At 38.5% G+C, this 26,367-nt stretch overlaps 1 protein-coding gene and 1 long non-coding RNA gene across 3 annotated transcripts in view; one reads left to right on the top strand and one right to left on the bottom strand.

The window, feature by feature from the left end:
- The window catches only part of TNIP3 (TNFAIP3 interacting protein 3), a 107,296-nt gene that overhangs the window by 28,640 nt on the left and 52,289 nt on the right, over nt 1–26,367 (bottom strand). For both annotated transcript variants that reach the window (XM_012473073.2, XM_064383910.1), the window contains exons 4-5: nt 6,410–6,496; nt 2,278–2,358 (exon numbers count right to left, since the gene is read on the bottom strand). In XM_012473073.2, the coding sequence (XP_012328496.2) occupies nt 2,278–2,358; nt 6,410–6,496 (168 nt within the window). The remainder of the gene's footprint in view (nt 1–2,277; nt 2,359–6,409; nt 6,497–26,367) is intronic.
- On the top strand, nt 1,908–7,757 carry LOC105731370 (uncharacterized). The gene is made up of 4 exons (XR_001110700.2): nt 1,908–3,242; nt 6,131–6,226; nt 6,726–6,792; nt 7,275–7,757. It is a non-coding gene; the product is annotated as an uncharacterized LOC105731370 (long non-coding RNA).

Genomic DNA, 26,367 nt, shown 5'->3' with positions numbered 1-26,367 from the left:
GGAAAAATGGCCAAAAAGAAATTAGTTTCTGAGCTTATTAAAATTTTAGAAGCCAAGGATGAAGACAACGTTTTTTTCTCACAAAGGTCTGATTGAGCCGGGATGATTAAATTGAACACACTCTCACCTTTTCATAACTGGTTTGTATATGAAAAGCTATTAGCCGGGTGTAGTAGCTCACACCTATAATCCCAGCACTTTGGGAGGCCAAGGCAGGCAGATCACTTGAGGTCAGGAGTTTGAGACCAGCCTGCCCAACATGGTGAAACCCCATCTCTACTAAAAATACAAAAATTAGTTGGGCATGGTGGCAGTTGCCTATAGTTCTAGCTACTCAAGAGGCTAAGCCTGGAGAATTGCTTGAACATGAGAGGCAGAAGTTGCAGTGAGCCAATATCACGACACTGCACCCCAGCCTGAGTGACAGAGCAAGACTCAGTCTCAAAAAAAAAAAAAGAAAAGAAAAAAGAAAAACTAGTAAGTCTTAGGTATATCTTGACAAGTCAGCTGAACAGTTTATCAGTAACTTTTAACTTTTCTTAGTTATTTGAATTTACATTTTGTCTAATCCAACCACAATCTGATAAACATTTGTAAGTATTGATGATTTTCTGTAAGATTTATTAATGCATGAAGATTCTTTTCCCAAATTTTTTAGTATTTTTCTATGTGTTTACACTGATTATAATGAAATATTTTTTCCAGCTCTTTTAAAGCAGAATTTATGTTCACAAAGCCTAGACTCCAATAACTGATAATGATTTTATTGCAATAATGTGCTTTAAAAGATTAACATGATTTATAATAAATACTCAACAAATAGTATCACAATTTTGAAAATTTAGATTTTCAAGAAATTATAATTTTGCCATAAGACTAATTTAAATATCTTAAAACTATCTGCTAATTAGAAGTAGAAGAAATGCTACGATCTGTGGTTAGCTTTTTGTTGGGGAATTTTGTAATTTTCCACATTAAGAGAAATTCCAACACTTACCGATATGGAACAGACACTGAGAAGATAGTCACAATGACTAAAATAAATAGCGAGACTTTCTCCTAATTAAAAAGCAAACTGCTGAATCTAGACTGGCAGTTACTAGGTAACTTTTATGCTGGAAATACATGTCATTATTTAGTATGAGACTGTATAATATTATTATATCAAGGGAGTTGCTCTGTTGGCATTTTAGGGATTCCCGTTTGTATATGACAATAACATTACTCTACCATAGTTCAGTAATTTTCCAGAAGGTCACAATATTCTTCACAGTATCAAAGAAGGTAGAAGGCACCATAGAAGAGAACATGAAAAATGTAATATACAGAATGAATTAGAAAAGGAATTACAGGCTGGGTGTGGTGGCTAACTCCTGTAATCCCAGCACTTTGGGAGGCTGACGTGGGCAGATCGCTTGAGGACAGGAGTACGAGACCAGCCTGGCCAAAATGGCAAAACCTTGTCTTTACTAAAAATACAAAAATTAGTTGGGCATGGTTGTGCATGCTTGTAATCCCAGCTACCTGGAAGGCTGAGGCACAAGAATCACTTGAACCCCAGAGGCAGATGCTGCAGTGAGCTGAGATCGTGCCACTGCACTCCAGCCTGGGTGACAGAGCAACACTGTCTCAAAAAAAAAAATTACAAAATTGACAATATATGCAGTGCTAAAATTGTTATACTTTTCACTACTTCCTTGGTCAAAAAGAGTAAAGAGATTCTAGCATTCATTAGGCTCAGGAAAATGAAACTCAAAATAATACCCATTAATTCCCAGGAACATTGTAGAAACTTTATTTATGATAATGTTCTTAACTCCCATGTGTTTGGACACCCAATTCATGAAGTCATAGCACCTAAATCATCTATACTTGAAGACTTTTCAAGTAACTCAAGAAAGCTTGAGTTTCAAGGTGTGTCAAGTTGCAAGGCATAAAGGATAAAGGTGGTAAAGTCACTTGATCTGTGTGGAGGACACATCTAACACACCTTGAACAAAGCACCTTGAACATCTAAGTTTTGAGAAAATTAGGATTATATTACCAGACTTATGACTTTGTCATTTTCACTCATCATTGCACAGACACTGACACACCAAGTATGAGACATACAGGTGAATAAGGAAAAAGCATTTGTTCTCAAAATAGTGCAGTCCAGTATCTCAAAGATAAATACTGTGACCTGATAACAAAAAATAAAAGGCAGAAGATAACACATTATTTTATCCTCAGCATTAATCCATGGCATTTATGGTTTTAGGGAATATTTCTAGTTACCTCTTTTCTCTGTTTTTCCAAACACTTTATCTTTTGTTCAAGAGAATTTGTCAAGTTCTTTCTTGTTGATGATTCAGCACACTTAAAAGAAAAACAAAAAAACAAAAACAAAAAGAAAAGAAAATTGAAACAAAACCACTTACAAGATAAAGAGAAGTACTGTTCCTCACAAACCCCATGTATTTGGCCAACTCTCTGTTGTGATTTATAAAAATACCTGATTCTAGCAGTAATAATCCTCACACCCTATGTCCTTCAAAGTGGTTGGTTGATGAATCAGCTTCATATTATGTTTTAGAATCCTTTATGTAAACTAGTTACCAAAATAATTCTTTAAATATATCTATATACTATAATGGGTAAGTCAGAGATTAAAATTTTATGAATTTGGATTTTAATAATTTCTTAAAAAAATGACAATTCAGAAATCAGGTAAGTTCCATGGATACATTTTAGATATTTTTATGGTAAACATTTCAAAAAAGTCATTTTGGTAGCTGTGCCCATGAACATGTATGTGAGTAATATTCTGAAAAGTAGACCCAGCAAAAGTCAGAGGAATGACAGAATCGTCAAGAATAAAGACAAACACATACAGCTAAAATGCAGCTAGTTGATTCTAAAACTAAACTGAGTTAACTACTTCAATGACCGTGACATGAGGATGTTACAGAGATGGGCATAGATTATCTGGTACCGTGTCATTTTAGCCAGCTCCTTGAATAGAGTCACTAGATTTCAAGTTTAGATTAGTAACAAATTACTGGCATCGTGAAAAGTTTACCACTTTTCTTTTCATTTTTTTTTTTTTCCCAGGAGTGAGAGTATTCATTTAAAGATAGCACAAAAGCTATGGAAGCTGTCTGTCGTCTGCCTAAATCAACTAAGGACAACATTTGCTTTAATGAAGGACTGGCTCCTCTATAACAATTCAATAGTCTTATTACTATCTCATCTCAGAGTATGTAAGTAATACAATGAATTGGGTGATGAGGGTAGTTACTAAATCTATAATCAGTTTCAGGCTTAATAGTTATTGTGGACCACTTAATTGTTTAAAGCTATTCATAAACAATTAAGAAATATTTTCAAAACATGTTGGTCTTTGCCAGAAATATGTACAGGAAATCTTTCTTTTGCAATCTTCATGGGATTCCAAAGAACTTTCTTCATTAGAAATTATTTATAAAACGATATTTTCTATATTTTCTCTGTTTACTTATGTTTCAACATTTTATAGTTTGATGGTATTTTATGTAAGCACAGATGTTGTTCTTTGTTTTCTTAGCTTCTTCTTATTTAGACCTATGTTATTGTAGGGCTAAGTGCCCCACAGGGTTGTGGGGTGTCCCTTATGCTGCGCTGAGGCGCAGGATCCCAGAAATAAAGAGACAGGACACAGAAGTACAAGGAAAACACAGCAGGGCTCAGGGGGGCCACATCACCTATAAGCAGAGACAGGCGAGGCCCTGAATGTCCAGAAGTGTGTTTATTTATTGGGTATAGGTTAGGGGGCAGGGTAGTGAGTGAAGTTGTCTTTAAGAATAGTGATAGGTTTGTGAGCAATAAAACAAGGGGTCCACCGCCTTTAGGTCACCTAGGCTAGGAGGTTCACAGTGCGCAGCAAGGGGTCCAGCCCCATTAGGTCACTGAGGCATGGAGGTGGGCCATGCGCAGTGAAGAGGGTGCAGTGTGCAATACCTCTATCTATGGGCATGCTACTCCTAAGAAGATGTATAGGAGGATGCTTAAGTCACACAGCAGTGACAGAGCTGTCAGGGTCTACCACCACCTCCTGGCAGCTTCCAGTGAGTTCTATAGGAGGATGCTTTTGAGCTAGCACAGTAACAAGAGCTGATAAAGTTCACAGTCACCAAGGTGCGATTATCCAGAGGGGTAGCCCTTGGATGCTCGAGGGATTGCCGATCTGAGGGCAGCCTTCTACAAGAACTGGAGCAAGGTCCTACAACTCCTTTATCAGGAGGAGTGGCTCTTGCCCCAAGCCTGCCATACAGCGGGTATCTTTACGATACTGAACGCTGCTGCCTGGGCCATGGATTCTTGTCCTGGTGTAACTGTTTTTCCCTTAAATCATGCTCTGCACTGTGTCTGCCCCAGACATTCCTCTGACTATAAGCTGCTTATTCCTTAATTCATGCTCTGTACTGTGTCTACTCTAGGCATTCCTCCGATTATAAACTAAGATATATATATATATATATATATATATAAATATATGGAAATAACTGAGTGGTAAGATATTTTTTAGGCACTCATTCTATGAACTAATATATGATTATATATAGAGGATTATATAAAGGAAATAACTGAGCAGTAACACTATAAGTTGAGATATCCTTCAGGCACTAATTGTGCCAGGATTTTGTTTAGCTCTCCTTCCTCGGTACCTATTCGGGGGGTTACCCACATGTTATAATTAAGACTACATTTAAAAAGAGACAGTCTTCTGTGGGTCAATAAACTCTGAATGATTATATTTGCTCTTGACCTCAAGAAGCTGGTCTGGCTGAGCATCAAGAGTGACATGGAAACCCAAGTGTCAAGTATGTTGGGGCCTGTAACTGGACCTTCTTTTTTTGGGGAAGACTTCCAAGAAACTGGACTCATTCTGGATTAGAACAGATTATTAAGTGCCTTCGATCTGGAAAATGCTGTGACCCAACCCTGCTTAGTGCATCTTGAGGTCATCAGCAAAGTAGGGGCACAGTAAGACTGGATTTTAGAACAGTGGGGTTCTTACCACAAGAGCACATCAAAGTCACCGGTAAGCTTGCTAAACAAAGCACCCTGAACAATGGATTAGAATTTCTAGAAGAGCAACCAGGGCACATCTATTTCTAATACGTTTCCTAGGTAATCCTGATTCATATTAAAGTTCAATACATTCCCATTTTAGGGAATAAATTATGGGTCCTCAAAAGTGGCTCCTCTCTGTTTGTGATGTAGACAAGTCTGTGACTGGCAAGCATTTGTATGTCCCTGCCTTCTGGGAACCCAGATGTGGAACAATGAGACAGTGTGCTTTTTGTTTGCCCCATAAATAATTTTCTCTGGAAGAAAATTACAATACATTTCATCCTCGATTTTTCTTTTATAAATAAAAATTACTGAAAAGCTAGATACCAAATCTGCAAGAGAATCTATTTGCAACTGCAGGAGTACTAGTTTTTGAAATTCATAAGTAATATTCAGTCATAAGTAGGGGAGGATAAGAGGGAGGAAAGATAGAAAGCATAGTGAATAGAAACGGCATGTAAGTCACAAATGTATCACCAGAGCTTTCTCTGGACATTAATCAACATTTTGCCATAGTTCGTATGTCTCAGGTTTCTATAGAATAAAGCAAAATTAATCAAATACAAAGGTTTGGGGGACCTTTTCATCTGTATTTGCTTTGGTTTGCAGTTTCTAATGAAGGCATCTGATTTGCAGTAACTACAAGGACTTTCAGCCATTGTTTCTAGTAAGGGCTGCTTACAAGAACAGTTCTTCCCTATACATAATTTTCTATGATTATTCCTTTTAAAGTAGAATCTGTGTTCAGAGCATCTAGGCACTTCTTTCTCTATGATAACATCCTTACCAATGTATTCAAAGTCTGACACTACTAGAAAACCTAAATGAACAGAAGGTTCCACTTAGTTTCCCATTATATCTTGGTTTTCTCTAAAATAAAACTTAGAAAATATTTGAATTCATTCATTCAATTAATAGTAGTCTCTGTTGCTGAACAAAATCTATGGTACCAGTTGTAAATAAAATGTTACTACAGATACTCTATTGTTACAATATGTTCTATTTCTAACCACACCAATATAGTATTCTTTCTTAGATTTTATATGGAACCAAATACTTCTAAATCAAGAACAAAATAAGGAACACACAGAATTGGAAGGCTGAAAGGAATTTAAGTCCAGTGGGGTTAAAGGTGATGTACCAGTTACTTAGATATTTTTTTCTATGTTAAATCATATTGGTTAAAAATATACAGCAAATTTTAGCTAAAGAAAGCAAACTTGCCATTTCTGTTTTTACTAATAAGTGCACAATTAGCCACTAGAAATGCTGTCGATGCTAGATGTGATCAACTCATCTAGAAGTATGCTCTTACCTCTTCATGCTTTGTAGAACTTTCTGCAGCAATCATTCTAGATGTGTTCTGTACAAAATGTGCCATGGAAGCTCTTTTTCCTGGAGTCTTGGAAAGCAGAAAGAAAAATGGGGAAAAAAAGTATCTTACGATGTATTTTAGGGTGAGAGCAAATATACAAAATTCAAAAACCACACATCACCATTAACTCATAATAGAAAATAATAGCAATAGATTTGCATTAAAAATGAACAGAAGTGACTGTGGATAGGAATTACACATAATAAAGTGATAAGCACAGCAACTGTGATTTTAACTTTTCTTCTCTTCCAAATAGGGATTTCCCAGGATGTCTCAAATAGACAGGCTGTGACTAAGACCTTGGGCAGATTAGCCTTACTATGGTATGTAAATCATCATTCTTCCTTTACTGGCAGTTTCTCCCACTGGAGGAGGAAGTTCTCCACCACAGAAAGCCTGGGCAATCCGTCTTTCCTCAGTAGCCTAACTGCTATAAATTCATTGTATTTCCCAGAGCAATTAGGTAACTGTTGACTTTTTGATAGCTCGGTTTCCCTAAAAGCAAGATTTTCTGGCAATGCCTTCTAAATGTGAGTGTAGCTTGGTAGAACTTAATGAGTCATATATAATTCTGTAAGTGCCACTAATGCTTATGGCAATCAAAGGGAAAATAATTCATTATAAAGAAAAATGGGCATTGTTTGCAAATCTAATCTTCTATATTGGCAGAAAGGTTAAACTTGCCTTTCAAGTTTAAGACTCTTTTTTTCTATAGATCAAGTCTAGATTGTCTCCATGACTCATTTGAAATGAAATCTTTTGGAGAAACGGTTTAGTTTTAATTAGTTGACTGCTGTCATTTTAGGGGCCTTGAAGTAATGGAACACTACTGGGTAGTACAGATAAAAGCGTGGAAATGGTAGATACTTGGAGCTACATAAATGGACCCGGATGGAACAGAAAACCTCATTTTGGACTTGGAGCAAAAAAAGAGGCGAGGGATACAAAAAAGGAAAGAATGTGTAACTAAAAAAAGAAAAAAATTTACAGTCAATCATTTAACTTCATTAGACCTGCCTATGAGATACACACACACACACACACACACACACACACACACACACACACACACACGGGATAAAGCCTAAAATTCCAACTCTTTAAAAGGGAATGATTGAGTGTTCAACATTTGGCCCTCCAGTTTCTCCTGAATATCTCCCCCTACTCTTCAGCTCTCCCCTGTGCCCCAGCCATTCTGACCAACCTCCCTTTCCTGAAGTCAGTGATATGGTTCTATGCCCCTGATCCCTGTGCATGCTGTTCTTACCCGCTCAGATGTCTCCTCTCTGGGCCCTCCATCCAACCTTGTGACCAGGAAAATCTACAGTTAATGCTTCTCTTTCCTTCTGACCTTCTCTTGGCCTTCTCTAATCAGCTAAGAAGAGCACTTCACCATGCATTACAATTACATATTTCCATGTTCCTTGGTTCGTCTCTGTGTCCACAGCACCCAGACACTGAGCTGTCAGACACACAGCAGGCGCTCAACACATTTTGCTACATGAATAAATGGGTGAATATCTATATAATGATATACCAAATTGATGAACTTTTTGCTAGTGTGTGTGTGTGCCTGTGTGTGTGTTTACCTTCTTCTGGTTTCTTGTTTTGCAAAACAAGGACTATACTTGAGTCTATACTTGATTTTGCCTTAAAGCAAAATCCAAAAATACAAATGGGAATCAAATTGTTCATTCAGAGTACTGAAAGTAAAAGTTATAACTCACATAAGATCTGACTTTAGGGTATAGAAGCAGCAATTTCCTGAACTGACACTTTATCAACACTAAAATCTGCTCATCAGAAAATAAAAGAAAAAACTTTATCATAAAAATATTTTTCTTCTGAAACATACCAGGCACATACACACATTGTAGTTTTATATAGTTTAAGGCTCCCTTCAGGCTTAACTTTGTATTTGGTGGTAATAACCTAGTGGATATGGTAACATTGACCTAGAAAAGTGGGTCAGAAGAACATTTCCTCGGCAGGAAATACCATCCTCAGCATTGTGCCTTTTGAGTCTCCTCTGTAAAGTATCCCTGATGCACATACGTTGTTAGGTGTGATGGCTTCTATTAAATGGAAATTCTATCCCTTTGCATCTTTCATTACAATTCCTTTGCCTCTTCTGCTATGCAGATAAACAGCAAACAGATTTTCTATTAGCTCAAGAGAGCCATGTGGTTATTTATGAATAAATAATAACTCTTCTGAAGAACCACAAGTTTGGTTTCAGAAAAATGAGACTTCCAATAGCCCATCCCTAAGAATGAAATGGGTCTTTTCTGTTACATATGCTCTCTTCACTTCACCTCCATCCCTCTGACATTATGCCATATATTTTAAGAGTCTGGTTTTTAGTTAAGCTTTGTTTCATGACAAGTCTCACTAGCTGAAATTACTTTCAGAGAAACAGAGGTGTCGCTCTATGTTTCCAAGGCTATTGTGAAGAGTCTTTATTTCTGTAGTCACTAAAATATTATATAGAGGAAAGAAAATTAAAATTAACAGAGAGAAATATGATAAAAAAAAAATGAGGACTACCAGTCACTGGTCTGTAACCATCACTCTGGTGGACAATAATTATCTCAAAATTAGTCCAAGATGACAGGATCACATTTCTATAAATTCTTGGAGGCATGCTTTGGCAGGTAAAAGAAATGTGTTTTTTTCCTTTTATATCCTTTTAGAATGGGAGTTGAAAAACCTTATTTGCTTCCTGAGTCTATTTGCATGAATTTTTACGTGTATGTGCTATGTAGATGGGAAAGCTCTAAAATTAGATCATCTAGATTCACATCTTGGCTCTACCGCTTACTGCTTGTGACTTTGGTTATCTAAACATCTAAGGTGCTTAAGATCTCTAAGGCTCAATTTCCACATCTATACAGTGGGATGGTAATAGTGTCCTTCTCCTACGGTTGCTATCTGAGCTTAGATGGTAATAATAATTTGGCTCTAAAGATAGGGCCATCAATCAAATTATTTAGGGAACAAATAATATGACAAAAGGAAAGGACAACCCACAATTCATGCATCACTCACTATGTACTTGATATTGTGTGGGCTCCAAAGGAAAACAGAAGCAAAAGTCCCTGCTTATGGTGAAATGTACACTTGCATACACACGTGTGTGTGTCAATCTATGTATTTGAAAAACTAAACAGTAAATGAAAACCAGGAAATAAATGGTAGAGACAATAAGACCTGTAAGAATTCAGAGGAGAGAGTGCTCATTCTCAGCTTTGACAGATAAGGAAAGAGTCAGAGTTTCTATTGGGCCTTGAAGGGTAGATAGGATTTTGATAGAGAATGAAAGCTGAGATATAAATGCTATAAGAAACAGAACAGAACTAGGCAAACCTAAGTATGAAGGATTCTGACAAGTCCAATTTAGCTATAGTGGGGTCCATGTGGTATTGCTAAAGGTGATGTGGATAAAATCATAAAATATTTTAATTTCAGATAAAGAAATGTTGACCTTATAGGCCATAGGGAGTCACTAAAGACCTTTGGGCAAAGGAATTACATGATCAAAGTGTTTTTTAAAGTGCTTTTAGTACACCATGTATTAAATAGGAGAAATTGGAATCTGCAATGCAGTTAATATAAATTAGCGAATGTAATATTCAAAATGTTTATTTTAACAGCTTGTGACAATCAAAATATTTAGCAATCAGTGCACCAGGGGCACTAGGAATGGACCATACCCCTACCCGGACTCCAGACTCCTATATTGATTGCCTACTGTCACCTCTGCTTATATGCATAATAATTACCTCCTTCTTCACCTGTCTTGTTTGATCACAAAAACTTAGCTTATGATTTTCCCTGCAAAACTTGTCTTCCCTGTTACAGTTAAAACTGACACAAGAACACAAAACCAAACACCACATATTCTCACTCATAGGAGGGTGTTGAACAAGGAGAACACATGGACACAGGGAGGGGAGCACTATACACGGGGGTCTGTTGCGGGGGAGTGGGGGGGACAGCGGAGGGGGGGAGTTGGGGAGGGATAGCATGGGAAGAAATGCCAGATATGGGTGAGGGGGAGGGAGGCAGCAAATCACACTGCCATGAATGCACCTATGCAACAACTTTGCATGTTTTTCACATGTACCCCAAAACCTAAAATGCAATAAAATAAAAAAAAATTAAAAAATTAAAAAAAATAAAAAATAAAAAAATAACACCTTTTATTCTCCAGATCGAAAACCTTGTAGTTGTCTTTGACTCCTATTTCTCTTACATCCTGTATCCAATCTATCTGAACATTTTGTAGCCTTTTAAAAAATATATACAGACAGGGGAGCAGCATATTACCACGAGAGTCTAGAGACTTCTCAGTTTAGTGAGCAAGTGGCAAGGTGAAATAAACTTACCTTTTTTTTTTTTTTTTTCCCAAGACAGAGTCTCTCTCTCTCACTGCCCAGGCTGGAGTGCAGTGGTGGGATCTTGGCTCACTGCAGCCTCCGCCTCCTGGATTCAAGCAATTCTCCTGCCTCAGCCTCCCAAGTAGCTGGGATTACAGGCATATGCCACCATACAAGGCTAATTCTTTTGTATTTTTAGTAGAGACGGGGTTTCACCATATTGGCCAGGCTGGTCTTGAACTCCTGACTTTGTGATTCACTCACCTCGGCCTCCCAAAGTGCTGAGATTACAGGCGTGAGCCACTGCTGTTACACATTTTTGTAGTCCAGGTTGGAGTACAGTGGAACAATGATAGCTCACTGTAACCTCTAACTCCTGGGCTCAAGCAATCCAGCTGCCTCAACCTCTTGAGTAGCTACAGATATGTACCACCACACCTGGCTATTTTTATCTTTTAATTTTTTGTAGAGCTGGGGTTCTCACCATATTGCCAAGGCTGGTTTTGAACTCCTGACCTCAAATGATCCTCCCACCTCAGCTTCTAAAAAAAATGCCTTCTAATAACTTTTTCAAAGTGAGGACTTTCATATTTGCCTCCTGATTTTATTCATAGGAACATTTTTAAGAGCATGTCCAGCAGTGACTGATCTCTGGCTGTGTGTCAAACCTGGTTCTATCACTTGCTAGTTATGTAAACTTGGGCAAGATGATTGGCATTTTTGCATCGACACCAACTCACTATCATCTCTTAGCTGGATTATTGCACTAACCTAAGGGTTTTCCTGCTTCTGTTTTTGCTCCTATTCCCCCCTCCCCATTATTAATGCAGTGGCCATTGTGAGGGTTTTAAAATATCATTTCATGTCACTCCTCTGCTCAGAACCTTTCAGTGGCTCCCCATCTCACTCAGAGTGAAAGCAGAACTCTTTCTAGTGGCTAGCAAGGTCCTACACAATCTAGCCCAGGCCTCTCTGACCTCATTCTTGGTATCCTCCTGTTACTCTATTCTGCACCATGTCCTGGTAACATTGTTGCCCCTTAAACTTGTTCTCTCTTGCCTTGAACTATCTTTTCCCTAGATGTCCACATGGTACATCCCCTCACCTTTGACAGGTAATGGTGTAAGTGACATCTGTTTATCGAGTCTTTACTTGGCCTCCCAATTTAAAATTGCTCTCCACTCCAGCACTTTCCATTCACCTTTCCTGCTTTATTTTTCCACAACTCTATATTTTTTTCTTCTTTTTGTTGATTGTCTCCCGACACTATAGATTGTAAGCTCCATAATAGCAACTTTTGTATGTTGTGTTCACTCTGTATTTCTCAAGCCTGACGTAGTGGTATTTTAGTGCCTGCGCATGTTCATGTGGGACTCAGACACACGCAAATTGCCTTCCTTACAAAACAAATTTATAGTGTTCCCAAATCAGATATCTTCTCAAGAGATTATAAGATCTAAAGATCAGAAACTTCAACTTTTTGGCTTCCAACTAGTACATCACCTCTCTTTGATCCCCCAAACCTGGTTTTGAACTAACAGAGTCAGAGGACAGGGCTGTCACCAATTCCATAGCCTCCTGGGGGATATATGCTTGTGTCCCTCCTGGCTGGAACTCTGAAACAGTGCTCCTATGTAATAGGAGTGTTGTTGTTTGCAGTCTGTTTTGATTATACACTTTTAGGTTTTAGCACACATCAGATACATTAAAAGCAAACCGGCTTTTGTTGATGAGTCTGTAGTCTCTATAAAACTGCAGATTTCGTGAAATCCATGTTTAAAGATTTCTCAGTGTCCCACAAAGCAGTAAATAATTTGACCCACCTTGACCAACAGCTCCTCTGTGAAGACTCCTCTGGTCCTCCAGAGTGGAGTTAGCTACTTCCTTCTTTATGATCTCATGGTGCTTTGTGAAGCATCAACTCTAGCACTTACTGTAAAGCAGTTGTTAATTTTATGTACCTTTCTCCTCTGAGATACTATAAGTTTCTTGAAGATGAGGTCAGTATTTATTATTTTAGCCTTGGGAACTATCACAGTACCTTCAAGGTACAGAGTAGTAGTACAATACATTTTTATTGAACGAGTCCATTTATGTATGAATCTACAGTACAAAATCATAGCACAGCCCTGGTTTTCAGAACACAGTCCAGAACACAGAATGACCACAGGGATACACAAATGTATAGGCTTTGCCTCTAAACCAGAAATGATCAGGTAGGACTGTTAACACATGTTTAAAGAGCTGGCTTGTTTCTGTGTATTTTCTTTTTATTCATTTTATAGGCAAATATTTTACCTTATCCTATTTTGGTTATCTAATCAACATTCTTTAGCCATCATACAAATGCCTCTTAAAATTGTTTACTTGATTTTGATTAATATTTAATAAATAAATAATACAAATAATGAGATATGCTATGGGAAAAATTTTTAAAGGTGGAAATGTGATATTTAATAATATTTTCTACATTTTCATGGTGCTTTATAACATCTTGTAAGTTAGCGTTAACTTATGATCCCCCAAAACACACACTGCTCTTTTGTTGTATGTAGCTAATTCTTTCTTTGCTCGGTAAGAGATATCTTTTTTCTTTTGAGAAGGAATCTGGCTCTGTTGCACAGGCTGGAGGGCAGTGGTGTGATCTAGCTCACTGCAACCTTCGCCTCGCAGGTTCAAGAAATTCTCCTGCCTCAGCCTCCCAAGTAGCTGGGATTACAGATGCCTGCCACCACGTCCTGCTAACTTTTGTACTTTTAATAGAAATGGGGTTTCGCCATGTTGGCCAGGCTGGTCTCCAACTCCTGACCTCAGGTGATCCACCCATCTCGGCCTCCCAAAGTGCTGGGATTATAGGCGTGAGCCACTGTGCCTTGCCAGTAAGGGATATCTTTTGTCAGATTAAGTTTGCCATAGAATGAAAAGAGGAAAATTGCCCCTGTTTGGCATTTGCATTTCAAAATAGCCTCTCCAACTACAGAAACCATCTTGAAAATCAAACCTTTTAATTTCAAGAGCTAATGATTTCAAAACCATTTTTAAATATTTTATGCTAATTTATTTTGTGCAATTTATTTTGAAATGCCTCAAAAAAAAAACATGAGTTGATGGATTAAAAGAGGGATGAATAGATGGATGAATACATAGTGAACAAGTACAGTAAAATGTTCATGTTCATGGCAGAATTTTGATGGTGGGTATATGTGTGTGTATACCATACAATTCTTTCAACTTCACTACGTGTTTGAAATGTTCATGATAAAATGTTAGGGGAAAAGTCTGAATCAAGGCATAAAAACTTATAAGAATACCTGATTTAAAAAAAATGAGTAGATGAAGAGTCAAGGTAACCTGTCTTTACCACTTTCACCATCTGCCCCAGTAGAGTAGAAGTTTCATGCCTGGGGAAAATGAAAATGAATTAGGGAAAGAGAGTACTGCCTTGGCCTTCCAAAATGCTGGGATTACAGGTGTGAGCCATGGCACCTGGCCCCGATTCCCCTACTTCTAAATACTCATCTATCATCTTCAAATTGCTTACACTGAACATCAAAGAGCAGAGTCAGCTGCAGCCTTACTCCCTGGGTTAAGTCCAGGGAAGATACGAGTCTTGAAGAGAATTTCTCCACACCACCATGGTACACAGCTATGACATGGCCTTTTGACTTGTCTAAGTAGCGAGGTCCTGAGAAAACTCAACCCTAGAGTGGTGTGGAAGCAGAGCCAGAAATTCCCTATATTCCTGGGAAAGATGAAAGATTGGCTAACTGAGGGTTTGGGGGTGCCTCAGAGTCAAATTGAGGAACATGTACTGTAACCATATGACCCTAAGGACAAGAGATGTGCTGAGTGACCTGGAAGCTTTAGTGATTGCCAGTGAGGATACAGGCCAATGAAAAACCCCGTAAGGGATAGACTACATCAGTGCCAATGGCAGTGTCAGATGGGGGATCACTGTAACCCGGATGCCTCTACCCCAAAGTTGCCAGAAAAATATGGAATGTCCAGTCAAATTTGAATTTCAGACAGACGACAATTTTTTGTATGCTTGTTCCATACAGTATTCTGTTATTTATATAAAATTTAAACTTAGGTGGCATCCTATATTTCTATATGCTACATCTGGTAACCCTATTTCACCCAGATTATTCCACAAAATCTGTTCCACAAACCCCTAGGTACCATTATGTGAAAGGACAAGGAAGAATTCTTGCATACCACTGCACAGAAAATATAAATTGCCTGAGAAAACACTGAAGTGACTGAAATTTTCTTCTGTCAACTAGTTAAATTGTTTTCCAAAGGACAAGCTAGAGGTCCTAGAATGGAACTAAATTTAGTTTAGAAAACAAAGAAAATTACTATGTTGTTCTAAAGAGTTATGTGGTTTAAAATACTTTATTTGCTTCAATCTGAACTTTGTAACAGCTCTGTAAGAAGAGGCATCTTTGATGTTAATGAGGACAGAGTTGAGTTTAGAGATGGCAAATGACTTGCTCACAAGTATGATGTGAAAAGTGGGTGGCTGAACCCATATCAGAGCTCGTTTAGTCTTCCTAGTTTACTTCCCCCAAAGAACCTTTTATCTATGTGGGTAGACATAAATAACACTCCTAAAAATTATTGCAGAGGACATCATTTACCAATGATGGAGAAGCAATACAGGAGCCTAAGCCATTAGGAATATGATTCAGGAAAGTTTTATGGGAATTAAGCGTTTTGAGGGGCTAGATATGAGGTGGTTTGACCTTTGACATTGTATCCAAACAAAATCTTACCAAATTCCCACCACTGCTTGCCTAGAGATTAATTTCTATTTCCAAAATAGAAATTAATGGTCAGAAAAGAGAAATTCAGCCTTTAAAAACTGTAGTGGTCAGAAAATTCTTTTCTGAAGGAAATTGGCCCCTGATCATTTTATAGTAATGCAGATCACTTTGTTTTTCTCTTGTACTTTTCTCATGTGTTGATCTCACCTTCATTTATGTATGCACTCTTTTTTTTTTTTTTTTTTTTTTATTGCATTTTAGGTTTGGGGGTACATGTGAAGAACATGCAAGGTTGTTGCACAGGTGCACACCTGGCAGTATGATTTGCTGCCTCCCTCCCCTTCACCTATATCTGGCATTTCTCCCCATGCTATCCCTCCCCAAGTCCCCACCCCCCCACTATCCCCCCTCCCCCCAACAGACCCCCGTGTATATGCACTCTTTTTTTTAAGTTCCTTTTTTGAGATGGAGTCTGGCTCTGTTGCCCAGGCTGGAGTGCAATGTTGCGACCTCAGCTCACTACAACCTCTGCCTCTTGAATTCAAGCAATTCTTCTATCTCAACTTCCTGATCAGATGGGATTACAGGTGCATGCCACCATGCCTGGCTAATTTTTTTGAATTTTTAGTAGAGATAAAGTTTCACCATGTTGGCCAAGCTGGTCTTGAACTCCTGACCTTAAGTGATCCACCCACCTGGGCCTCCCAAAGTGCTGGGACTACAGACATGAGCCATTGTGCCAAGCCAGTGTATGTACTCTTATATTAAATACTTATTGATTATGGTCTGCGGACCAAGTATTGTGCCAAATACTAGATTAGGAAGATGAGCAAAATGCACATCTCAGATGTATTTTCTATTTTCTGAATAGAAAATCTGAACATTAGAGGGGACCAATCCATTTATAATGGAATCTTTTCTGCATCATTCCTGCCAAGGGATTGTCCAGATTAGCTTGGATACTTCAGGTGAAAGAGAACTACCTTCTTCCTGAGGGAATGCATTTCAACACTCTGTCTATAGATTTAGACACCATGTTTAAATATCAAAAGTTATAATTATAAAAATTAAGAGACTAGGCACTATGGGTAACAGCTATAATTCCATCACTTTGGGAGGCTGAGGTGGGGAAATCACTTGAGCCCAGGAGGTTGAAGCTATAGTGAGTCATGATTGCACCACCAAACTCCAGTCTGGGTGATAGAGTGAGATGCTGTCTCTAAAATAATAATAATAATAAACAAAATTTTTAAAAATTAAGAAAGAACATGTGCATATAAAAATGATGTAGGTGTATGGAAAGGCTATGGTGAGGACTCAACACATGGGTTATACAAAGAACACATATCAGGAATGTTTTGTCTGAAAATGAGCCTGACTTAAAAAAAAAAAAATCTCCCAACATGCTAGCCTGAAAAGTTGCAAACATTTGCTAACTCATTTTAAATTACAAACATTTATTTTAAAAAGTAATCAGAATAGCTATCTTCCTCACTGGAAAAAAAAAATTGATCTCATTTTTTTGCTACTTATTCTAAAGTCCTGTAAGAAAACATATTTACATGCTTTGTGAGTTATGCCTCTCTCTCAATAAGGTAAATAAGATAAAAATAATTTTTGCTGTAGATTGCTGGCAAGATAGATGAATAGGAACAGCTCTGGTCTGCAGCTCCCAGCAAGATCAACACAGAAGGTGGATGATTTCTGCATTTCCAACTGAGGTACCCAGTTCATCTCATTAGGACTGGTTGGACAGTGTAGCCATGTGTGTAGCTGGGTGTAGCCCATGAAGGGAGAGCCAAAGCAGAGTGGGGCATTGTCTCACCTGGGAAGCACAAGGGGTTGGGAAGCTCCCTCTCCCAGCCAAGGGAAGCCGTGAGGGACTAAGCCATGAGGGGCTGTGCCATAAGTGACCTTGCCGTGAGGAACTGTGCTATCCAGCACAGATAATGTGCTTTTCCCACGGTCTTCATAACCAGCAGACCAGGAAATTCTCTCTGGTGCCTATACCACCAAGGCCCTGGCTTTCAAGCACAAAATTCGGTGGCCATTTGGGCAGAAACTGAGCTAGCTGCAGGAGTTTGTTTGTTTTTTTCATACCCCAGTGGTTCCTGGAACACTGGTGAGACAGAACTGTTCACACCCCTGGAAAGGGGGCTGAAGCCAGGGAAACAAGTGGTCTGGCTCAGCTGGTCCTATCCCCACAAAGCCCAGCAAGCTAAGATCCACTGGCTTGAAATTCTTGCTGCCAGCACAGCAGTCTGAGGTCAACCTGGGATGCTGGAGCTTCTGTGGGGAGGGGCATCTGCCATTGCTGAGGCTTGAGTAAACGGTTTTACCCTCACAGTGTAAACAAAGCCACCATGATGATCAAACTGGGTGGAATCCACCGCAGCTCAGCAAGGCTGCTGTGGCCAGACTGCCTCTCTAGATTCCTCCTCTCTGGGCACGGCATCTCTGAAAAAAAAAGGCAGCAGCTCCAGTCAGCGGCTTATAGATAAAATCCCAATCTATAAGGGACAGAGCACCTGAAGGAACAGTGGCTGTGGGCGCAGCTTCAGCAGACTTAAACATCCCTGCCTGATGGCTCTGAAAAGAGCAACACTGTGTTCAAGCTCTGCTAAGGGTCAGACTGCCTCCTCAAGTGGGTCCCTGATCCCTGTGTCTGTCTCCTGATTGGGAGATACCTCCCAGAAGGGGCTGACAGACACCTCACACAGGACAGCTGTGGCTGGCACCTGGCAGATGCCCCTCTGGGATGAAGCATCCAGAGGAAGGAACAGGCAGCCATCTTTGCTGTTCTGCAGCCTCTGCTGGTGATACCCAAGCAAACAGAGTCTGGAGTGAACATCCAGCAAACTCCAGCAGACCTGGAGCAGAGGGTCCTGCTTGTTAGAAGGAAAGCTAACAAACAGAAAGGAATATCATCAACATCACCAAAAAGGATGTCCACTCCGAGACCCCATCTGAAGGCCACCAACATCAAAAACCAAAGGTAGATAAAGCCATGAAGATGAGAAGAAGTCAGTGCAAAAAGGCTGAAAATTCCAAAAACCAGGCTGTCTTTTCTCCTCCAAAGGATCACCACTTCTCACTAGCAAGGAAACAAAACTGGACAGAGAGAATAAGTTTGATGAATTGACAGCAGTGGGCTGCAGAAAGAAGGTGGGTAATAAAAAACTCCTCCAAGTTAAAGGAGTATGTTCTAACCCAATGCAAAAAAACCTAAGAGCCTTGAAGAAAGGTTAGATGAATTGCTAACTAGAATAATGAGTTTAGAGAAGAACATAAATGGCCTGATGGAGCTAAAAAACACAGCATGAGAACTTCATTATTTCATGAAGCATACCCAAGTTTCATAGCCAAATTGGTCAAGCAGAAGAAAGGATATCCGTGAATGAAGATCAACATAATGAATTAAAGCATGAAGACAGGATTAGAAAAAAAAGAATGAAAAAAAATGAAGAACGCCTCCAAGAAATGTGGGACTATGTGAAAAGACCAAACCTACATTCCATTGGTGTACCTGAAAGCGACAAGGAGAATGGAATAGAGTTGGAAAACACACTTCAGGATATAATCCAGGAGAACTTCCCCAACCTAGCAAGATAGGCCAACATTCAAATTCAGAAAATACAAAGAACACCACAAAGATACACCTTGAGAAGAACAACCCCAAGACACACATAATCATCAGATTCACCAAGGTTGAAATGAAGGAAAAAATGTTAAGGGCAGCCAGAGAAAAAGGTCGGGTTACTCACAAAGGGAAACCCATCAGACTCACAGTGGATCTCTCTGCAGAAACCATACAAACCAGAAGAGAGTAGGGGGCAATATTTAAGATTCTTAAAGAAAATAATTTTCAACCCAGAATTTCATATCCAGCAAAACTAAGCTTTATAAGTGAAGGAGAAATAAAATCCTTTACAGAAAAGCAAATGCTGAGAGATTTTGTCACCACCAGGCCAGCCTTACAAGAGCTCCTGAAGGAAGCACTAAACATGGAAAGGAAAACCGGTACCAGCCACTGCAAAAACATACAATATTAAAGACTATCGACACTATAAAGAAACTGCATTAACTAATGTGCAAAATAATGAGCTAGCACCATAATGACAGGATCGAATTCACACATAATAATATTAACCTTAACGTAAGCAGACTAAATACCCCAGTTAAAAGACACAGACTGGCAAATTGGATTAAGAGCCAAGACCGATTGGTGTGCTGTAGATCCATGCAAAGACACACATAGGTTCAAAATAAAGCGATGGAAGAATACTTACCAAACAAATGCAAAGCAAAAAAAAAAAAAAAAAAAAAAAGGCAGGGGTTGCAATCCTAGTCTCTGATAAAACAGACTTTAAACCAATAAGATCAAAAGAGACAAATAAGGGCATTACATAATGGTAAAGTGATCAATGCAACAAGAAGAGCAAGAGCAAACTATCCTAAATATATATTCACCCAATACAGGAGCACCCAGATTCATAAAGTAAGTTCTTAGAGAACTACAAAGAGACTTAGATTGCCACAAAATAATGGTGGGAGACTTTAACACCCCACTGTCAATATTAGACAGATCAATGAGACAGAAAATTAAAAAGTATGTTTAGGACTTGAACTCAACTCTGGACCAAGCGGGCCTAAGAGCCATCTACAGAACTTTCCACCACAAATCAACCGAATATACATTCTTCTCAGCACCACATCACACTTATTCTAAAATTGACCACATAATCGGAAGTAAAACACTCCTCAGCAAATGCAAAAGGATGGAAATCGTAACAAACAGTCTCTCATACCACAGTGCAATCAAATTAGAACTCAGGATTAAAAAACTCACTAAAAACTGTACAACTACTTTGGGAGGCTGAGGTGGGTGGATCACGAGGTCAAGAGATCAAGACCATCCTGGTGAACATGGTGAAACCTCGTCTTTACTAAAAATACAAAAAAATAGCTGGGCATGGTGGCACGCACCTGTAATCCCAGCTACTCAGGAGGCTGAGGCAGGAGAATTGTTTGAACCCAGGAGGTGGAGGTTGCGGTGAGCCGAGATTGCACCATTGCACTCCAGCCTGGGCAACAAGAGCGAAACTCCGTCTCAAAACAAACAAACAAACAAAAACAAAAACTGTACAACTACATAGAAACTGAACAACCTACTTCTGAATGACTCTGGATAAATAATGAAATGGAGGCAGAAATAAAGAAGTTCTTTGAAACCAATGAGAACAAAGACACAATGTACCATAATCTCTGGGACACACTTAAAGCAGCGTCTACAAGGAAATTCATAGCACTAAATGCCCACAAGAAAAAGCAAGAAAGATCTAAGATCAACACCCTAACAGCACAATTAAAAGAACTAGAGAAGCAAGAGTAAACAAATTCAAAGCTAGCATAAGACAAGAAATAATTAAGAGCAGAGTGGAACTGAAGGAGATAGAGACACAAAAAACCCATCAAAAAATCAATGAATCCAGGAGCTGTTTTTTTTTTTTTTGAAAAGATCAACAAAATAGACCTCTAGCCAGACTGATAAAGAAGAAAAGAGAGAGGAATCACATATATGAAATAAAAAAATGATAAAGGGGATATCACCACTGATTCCACAGAAATACAAACTACTATCAGAGAATACTATAAACACCTCTATGCAAATAGACTAGAAAAACTAAAAGAAGTGGATAAATTCCTGGACACATACACCCTCCCAAGTAAAAACCAGGAAGAAGTTGAATCTATGAATAGACCAATAACAAGTTCTGAAATTGAGGCAGTAATTAATAGTCTACCCACCAAAAAAGTCCAACACCAGATGGATTCACAGCCAAATTCTACCAGAGGTACAAAGAGGAGCTGGTACTTTCCTCCTGAATTTATTCCAAAAAATAGAAAAAGAGGGAATCCTCCCTAACTCATTTTATGAGGCCAGCATCATCCTAATACCAAAACCTGGCAGAGCCACAACTACAAAAGAACATTTCAGGCCAATATCCCTGATGAACATTGATGCAAAAATCATCAATAAAATACTGGCAAACTGAATCCAGCAACACATCAAAGAGCTTATCCACCACAATCAAGTCAGCTTCATCCCTGGGATGCAAGGGTAGTTCAACATATGCAAACCAATAAACGTAATCCATTACATAAACAGAACCAATTACAAAAACCACATGATTATCTCAATAGATGTAGGTAAGGCTTTTGACAAAATTCAACACCTCTTCATGCTAAAAACTCTCAATTAAACTAGACATGGATGGAATGTATCTCAAAATTATAAAAGCTATTTATGACAAACCCACAGCCAATATCCTACTGAATGAGCAAAACCTGGAAGCAGTCCCCTTGAAAACTGGCACAAGACAAGGATGCCCTCTCTCACCACTCCTATTCAACATAGTATTGGAAATTCTGGCCAGGGCAATCAGGCAAGAGAAAGAAATAAAGAGTATTTAAATAGGAAAAGAGGAAGTCAAATTGTCTCTGTTTGCAGATGACATGATTGTATATTTACAAAACCCCATTGTTTCAGATCAAAATCTCCTTAAGCTGATAAGCAACTTCAGCAAAGTCTCGGGATACAAAATCAATGTGCAAAACCCACAAACATTTCTATACACCAATAATAGACAAACAGAGAGCCAAACCTTGAGTGAATACCCATTAACAATTGCTACAAAGAGAATTAAATACCTAGGAAGACCACTTATAAGGGACATGAAGGCCCTCTTCAAGGAAAATTACAAACCACTGCTCAAGGAAATAAGAAGACACATAAATATGGAAAAACATTCCATGCTCATGGATAGGAAGAATCAATTGTGAAAATGGCCATATTGCCCAAAGTAATTTATAGATTCAATTTATAGATAGCACATATGCTATCCCCATCAAGCTACCATTTACTTTCTTCACAGAATTAGAAAAACTACTTTAAATTTCATATGGAACCAAAACATAGCCTGCATAGCCAAGACAATCCTAAGAAAAAAAAAAACAAAGCTGGAGTCATCACGCTACCTGACTTCAAACTATGCTACATGACTACAGTAACCAAAACAGCATGGTACTAGTACCAAATCAGATATATAGATGAATGGACAGAACAGAGGCCTCAGAAATAACACCACACATCTACAACCATCTGATCTTTGACAAACCTGACAAAAACAAGCAATGGGGAAAGGATTCCCTATTTAATAAATGGTGTTGGGAAAACTGGCTAGTCATATCCAGAAAACTAAAACTGGACTTCCTCCTGACACCTTATACAAAAAATTAACTCAAGATAAAGTCTTAAATGTAAGATTTGAATGTAAGACCTAAAATCATAAAAACCCTAGAAGAAAACCTAGGTGATACCATTCAGGACATAGGCATGGGCAAAGACTTCATGACTAAAACACCAAAAGCAATGGCAACAAAAGCCAAAACAGAAAAATAGAATCTAATTAAACTAAAGAGCTTCTGTACAGCAAAAGAGACTATCATCAGAGTGAACAGGCAACCAACAGAATGGGAGAAAATTTTTGCAGTCTATCCATCCGACAAAGGGCTAATATCCAGAATCTACAAAGAACTTAAACAAATCTACAAGATAAAAACAAACAACCCATCGAAAAGTGGGCAAAGGATATGAACAGACACTTTTCAAAAGAAGACATTTATGCAGCCAACAAACATATGAAAGAAAGCTCATTATCACTGGTCATTAGAGAAATGCAAATCAAAACCACTATGAGATACTATCTGACATCAGTTATTATAGTGATCATAAAAAAGTAAGGAAAAAACAGATGCTGGATAGGATGTGGAGAAATGGGAACGCTTTTACACTGTTGGTAGGAGTGTAAATTAGTTAAACCATTGTGGAAGACAGTGTGGCGATTCCTCAAGATTCTAGAGCTAGAAATGCCATTTGACTCAGTAATCGCATTACTGAGTAGATACCCAAAGAGTTATAAATCATTCTACTATAAAGACACATGCACGTGTATGTTTATTGAGGCACTATTTACAACAGCAAAGACTTGGAACCAACCCAAACACCCATCAATGATAGGCTGGATAAAGAAAATGTGGCACATATACACCATGGAATACTATGCAGCCATAAAAAGGATGAATTCATGTCCTTTGCAGGGACGTGGATGAACTGGAAACCATCACTCTCAGCAAACTAACACAAGAACAGAAAACTGAACACCACATGTTCTCACTCATAAGTGCGAGTTGAACAATAAGAACACATGGACACAGAGAGGGGAACATCAAACACTAGGGTCTGTCAGCGGGTGGGGGTGCTAGGTGAGGGACAGCATTAGTAGAAATACTTAATGTAGATGACAGGTTGATGGATGCAGCAAACCACCATGGAACATATATACCTATGTAACAAACCTGCATGTTCTGGACATGTACCTCAGAATTTAAAGTATAACAAAAGAGTTTTTGTTACATTTCATCTAGAAGGTGGACATTGGAATGATATGAACATTCTTCAGCAAGAGCTTACAGTGTCCATTTTGCTAGTACTGTTCCCATGTCCATTCAAAAATATTTTCAATCAAACTAGAAATAAGAAGGCTTATTTGAGAAAGAAGACTTACTGATACATTAGATTCCAAAACCCAGCTTGGGTTGAGATGTCCCTAGGAGACCTCCATATCCTGTCACAAAGCTAAACAGATCAATAACGCAATGAACACATTTGCTAAACAACTCTTATAAACAGGTTATTCATGGTATCTTTCAAGCCCAATATTTTGCTTCCTTAACATTGTCATGAGTTGACACATTTCTTAATGCACAGGCTAATGCTGTTCTTCTTCTTACATTAAAAGGAATACCTATCCAAAACTTCTTCAAATTTACTTGCTGAAGTCATGCAAGTCTGGAAAAAGACAAGGGTGGCGTGATAATTCCAAAAGTAAGCATAATACCTTTGGCTTTAAGTGTCCATTCAGTAGAAACCTTGAGACCTCAAGTTCCTTTTCTTCTCTTTGCAGGGTTCTAGGAAGGCTTATATTCTTTTAATCAATATTTATAATTTCCACACAGATGCCACTTTTCCCTTCAAGTCTCTGTGGCTTCCTCCACCAAGCCCCCCAGTGTTGTTGTCTGCTCCCCTGCCCACCCCGGTGACCCAAACTGGAGCTGCCAAGATTGTTGTGTTCACTGAGGCAAAGAGAATCCTCCTCTACCTACTTCCTATATCTTACAGAAGACAATCTGCATCTTTCAATTTTCTGTAACTCCCTCTTTTGTGGAATTCTCTCAGTGACAGAACAGATGATGTCTGAGTAAGTAGAAAGCATCCTACTCAAAGTGTGTCTTATTTACCAACCAGAATGGAGCCTCAGTTTATAATTCCCATTGCACCACTTCTTCTGTCCTGCCCAACAGGTGGGTGGCTTTCAAAAGTTAGGGAAAGCTTTTCTCTCCCTTAATTTTTATGAGTTTTAATTATTTTGTCTTAGGGTACAATTTTAGTTTACAGACCAGTGTCTCTGTTTTCCTGGGTTGCCTGGTAGTGTGCTTTATTAGAAAATAGAGTTCAAGCTGGTCATATGCACAAGATCTCCTTATCTGGATGTATACCTGATATTCATGTACAGTGGAATCCTTTAAAAATCCCTGTAATGAATGGAAGGAGAAATATGTCATAAATTAACTATGGAATCAAATTAACTGTATGTAGATATGTTGGGAAATATAATCTGGCCTATTTATCCACTAATCTGCTTAATTTGAAGGGTTTATAATATTTTCAGAATCAGAAGACTAAACATTAATATCCAAACTTTACAGATAATAGAAAGATACATGGCTCATTTAAATGACTTCACTCACATTGCCAGTAATGAGCTTCAAATGCCGTAAGGTGCAGCAGCTGAACTGGCAGGCTCCTCACTGTCTGAGAACTTGCAGGCAGGGCTTTCCAGCCAGCTATCCAAAGGTTTCCCAATGAAAGCTAAACAGATTTTCACACAACAATGCAACAATTTTTTTCTAGCAGAAAAAATAGAACAAAACATTCCACAGCTACGACCTTTGAAATTAGATAATGAGATTCAAAGGGAAAGTCAGTAATTGTATGAGAAAACGATTAAAGAAAATTTTGAGGCTCAAGTTCATCCTACTAGCATTGTGATGACGATCATGATGATGGTGATGACAGTGTTGTGTTGGTTTAGCACTTTACATACACAGAGTGCACTTTTACTTACTTTGTATAATTATCACAACCCATTGTACAGATGAGAAAACAAGATTTTGATAAAAAATAACAGCTTTCAAAAAAGGGAAATAAAAAAAGGAAAACTAGATTTTTTTTCTCAACAGTGTGGTTACAGAAAACATGTGTCAATTTATGGTAGTTTGCAAGAAGTTTCTCCCTCATAATCTTTTGAAGTGTCATAAGTACATATCAATCTCATAACCACCCAAAGCAATTTCTGGAGGATTTTTACCTTGGGAAGAGTGTCCAGGTCTAGAATTTGTCCCCACCCACTGAGAGTTCCTCCCTTAACTTGTATCAAAAGTCATTAAAAGCCCATTTGTAGTTCTGCCTCTAAGTTAAAGTCAGAAGCAATAAAATCCAAAGACAGGATGGAACTTTTAGATAAATTCAATTCTGGCAAGTCTGCTTAAAAGTTGGCACTTTCCCTTTCACTCCCAGGTTTCATCTTTGTTTCCAAGCATTATTGGAACTGTATTTGTTTATCCAAGA

This window comes from Aotus nancymaae, unplaced genomic scaffold (assembly GCF_030222135.1).
Source record: "Aotus nancymaae isolate 86718 unplaced genomic scaffold, 86718_ANA_hifiasm-v0.15.2.pri h1tg000033l, whole genome shotgun sequence".
NCBI lineage: Eukaryota > Metazoa > Chordata > Mammalia > Primates > Aotidae > Aotus > Aotus nancymaae.
This window is presented reverse-complemented; position numbering and strand designations above follow the sequence as displayed.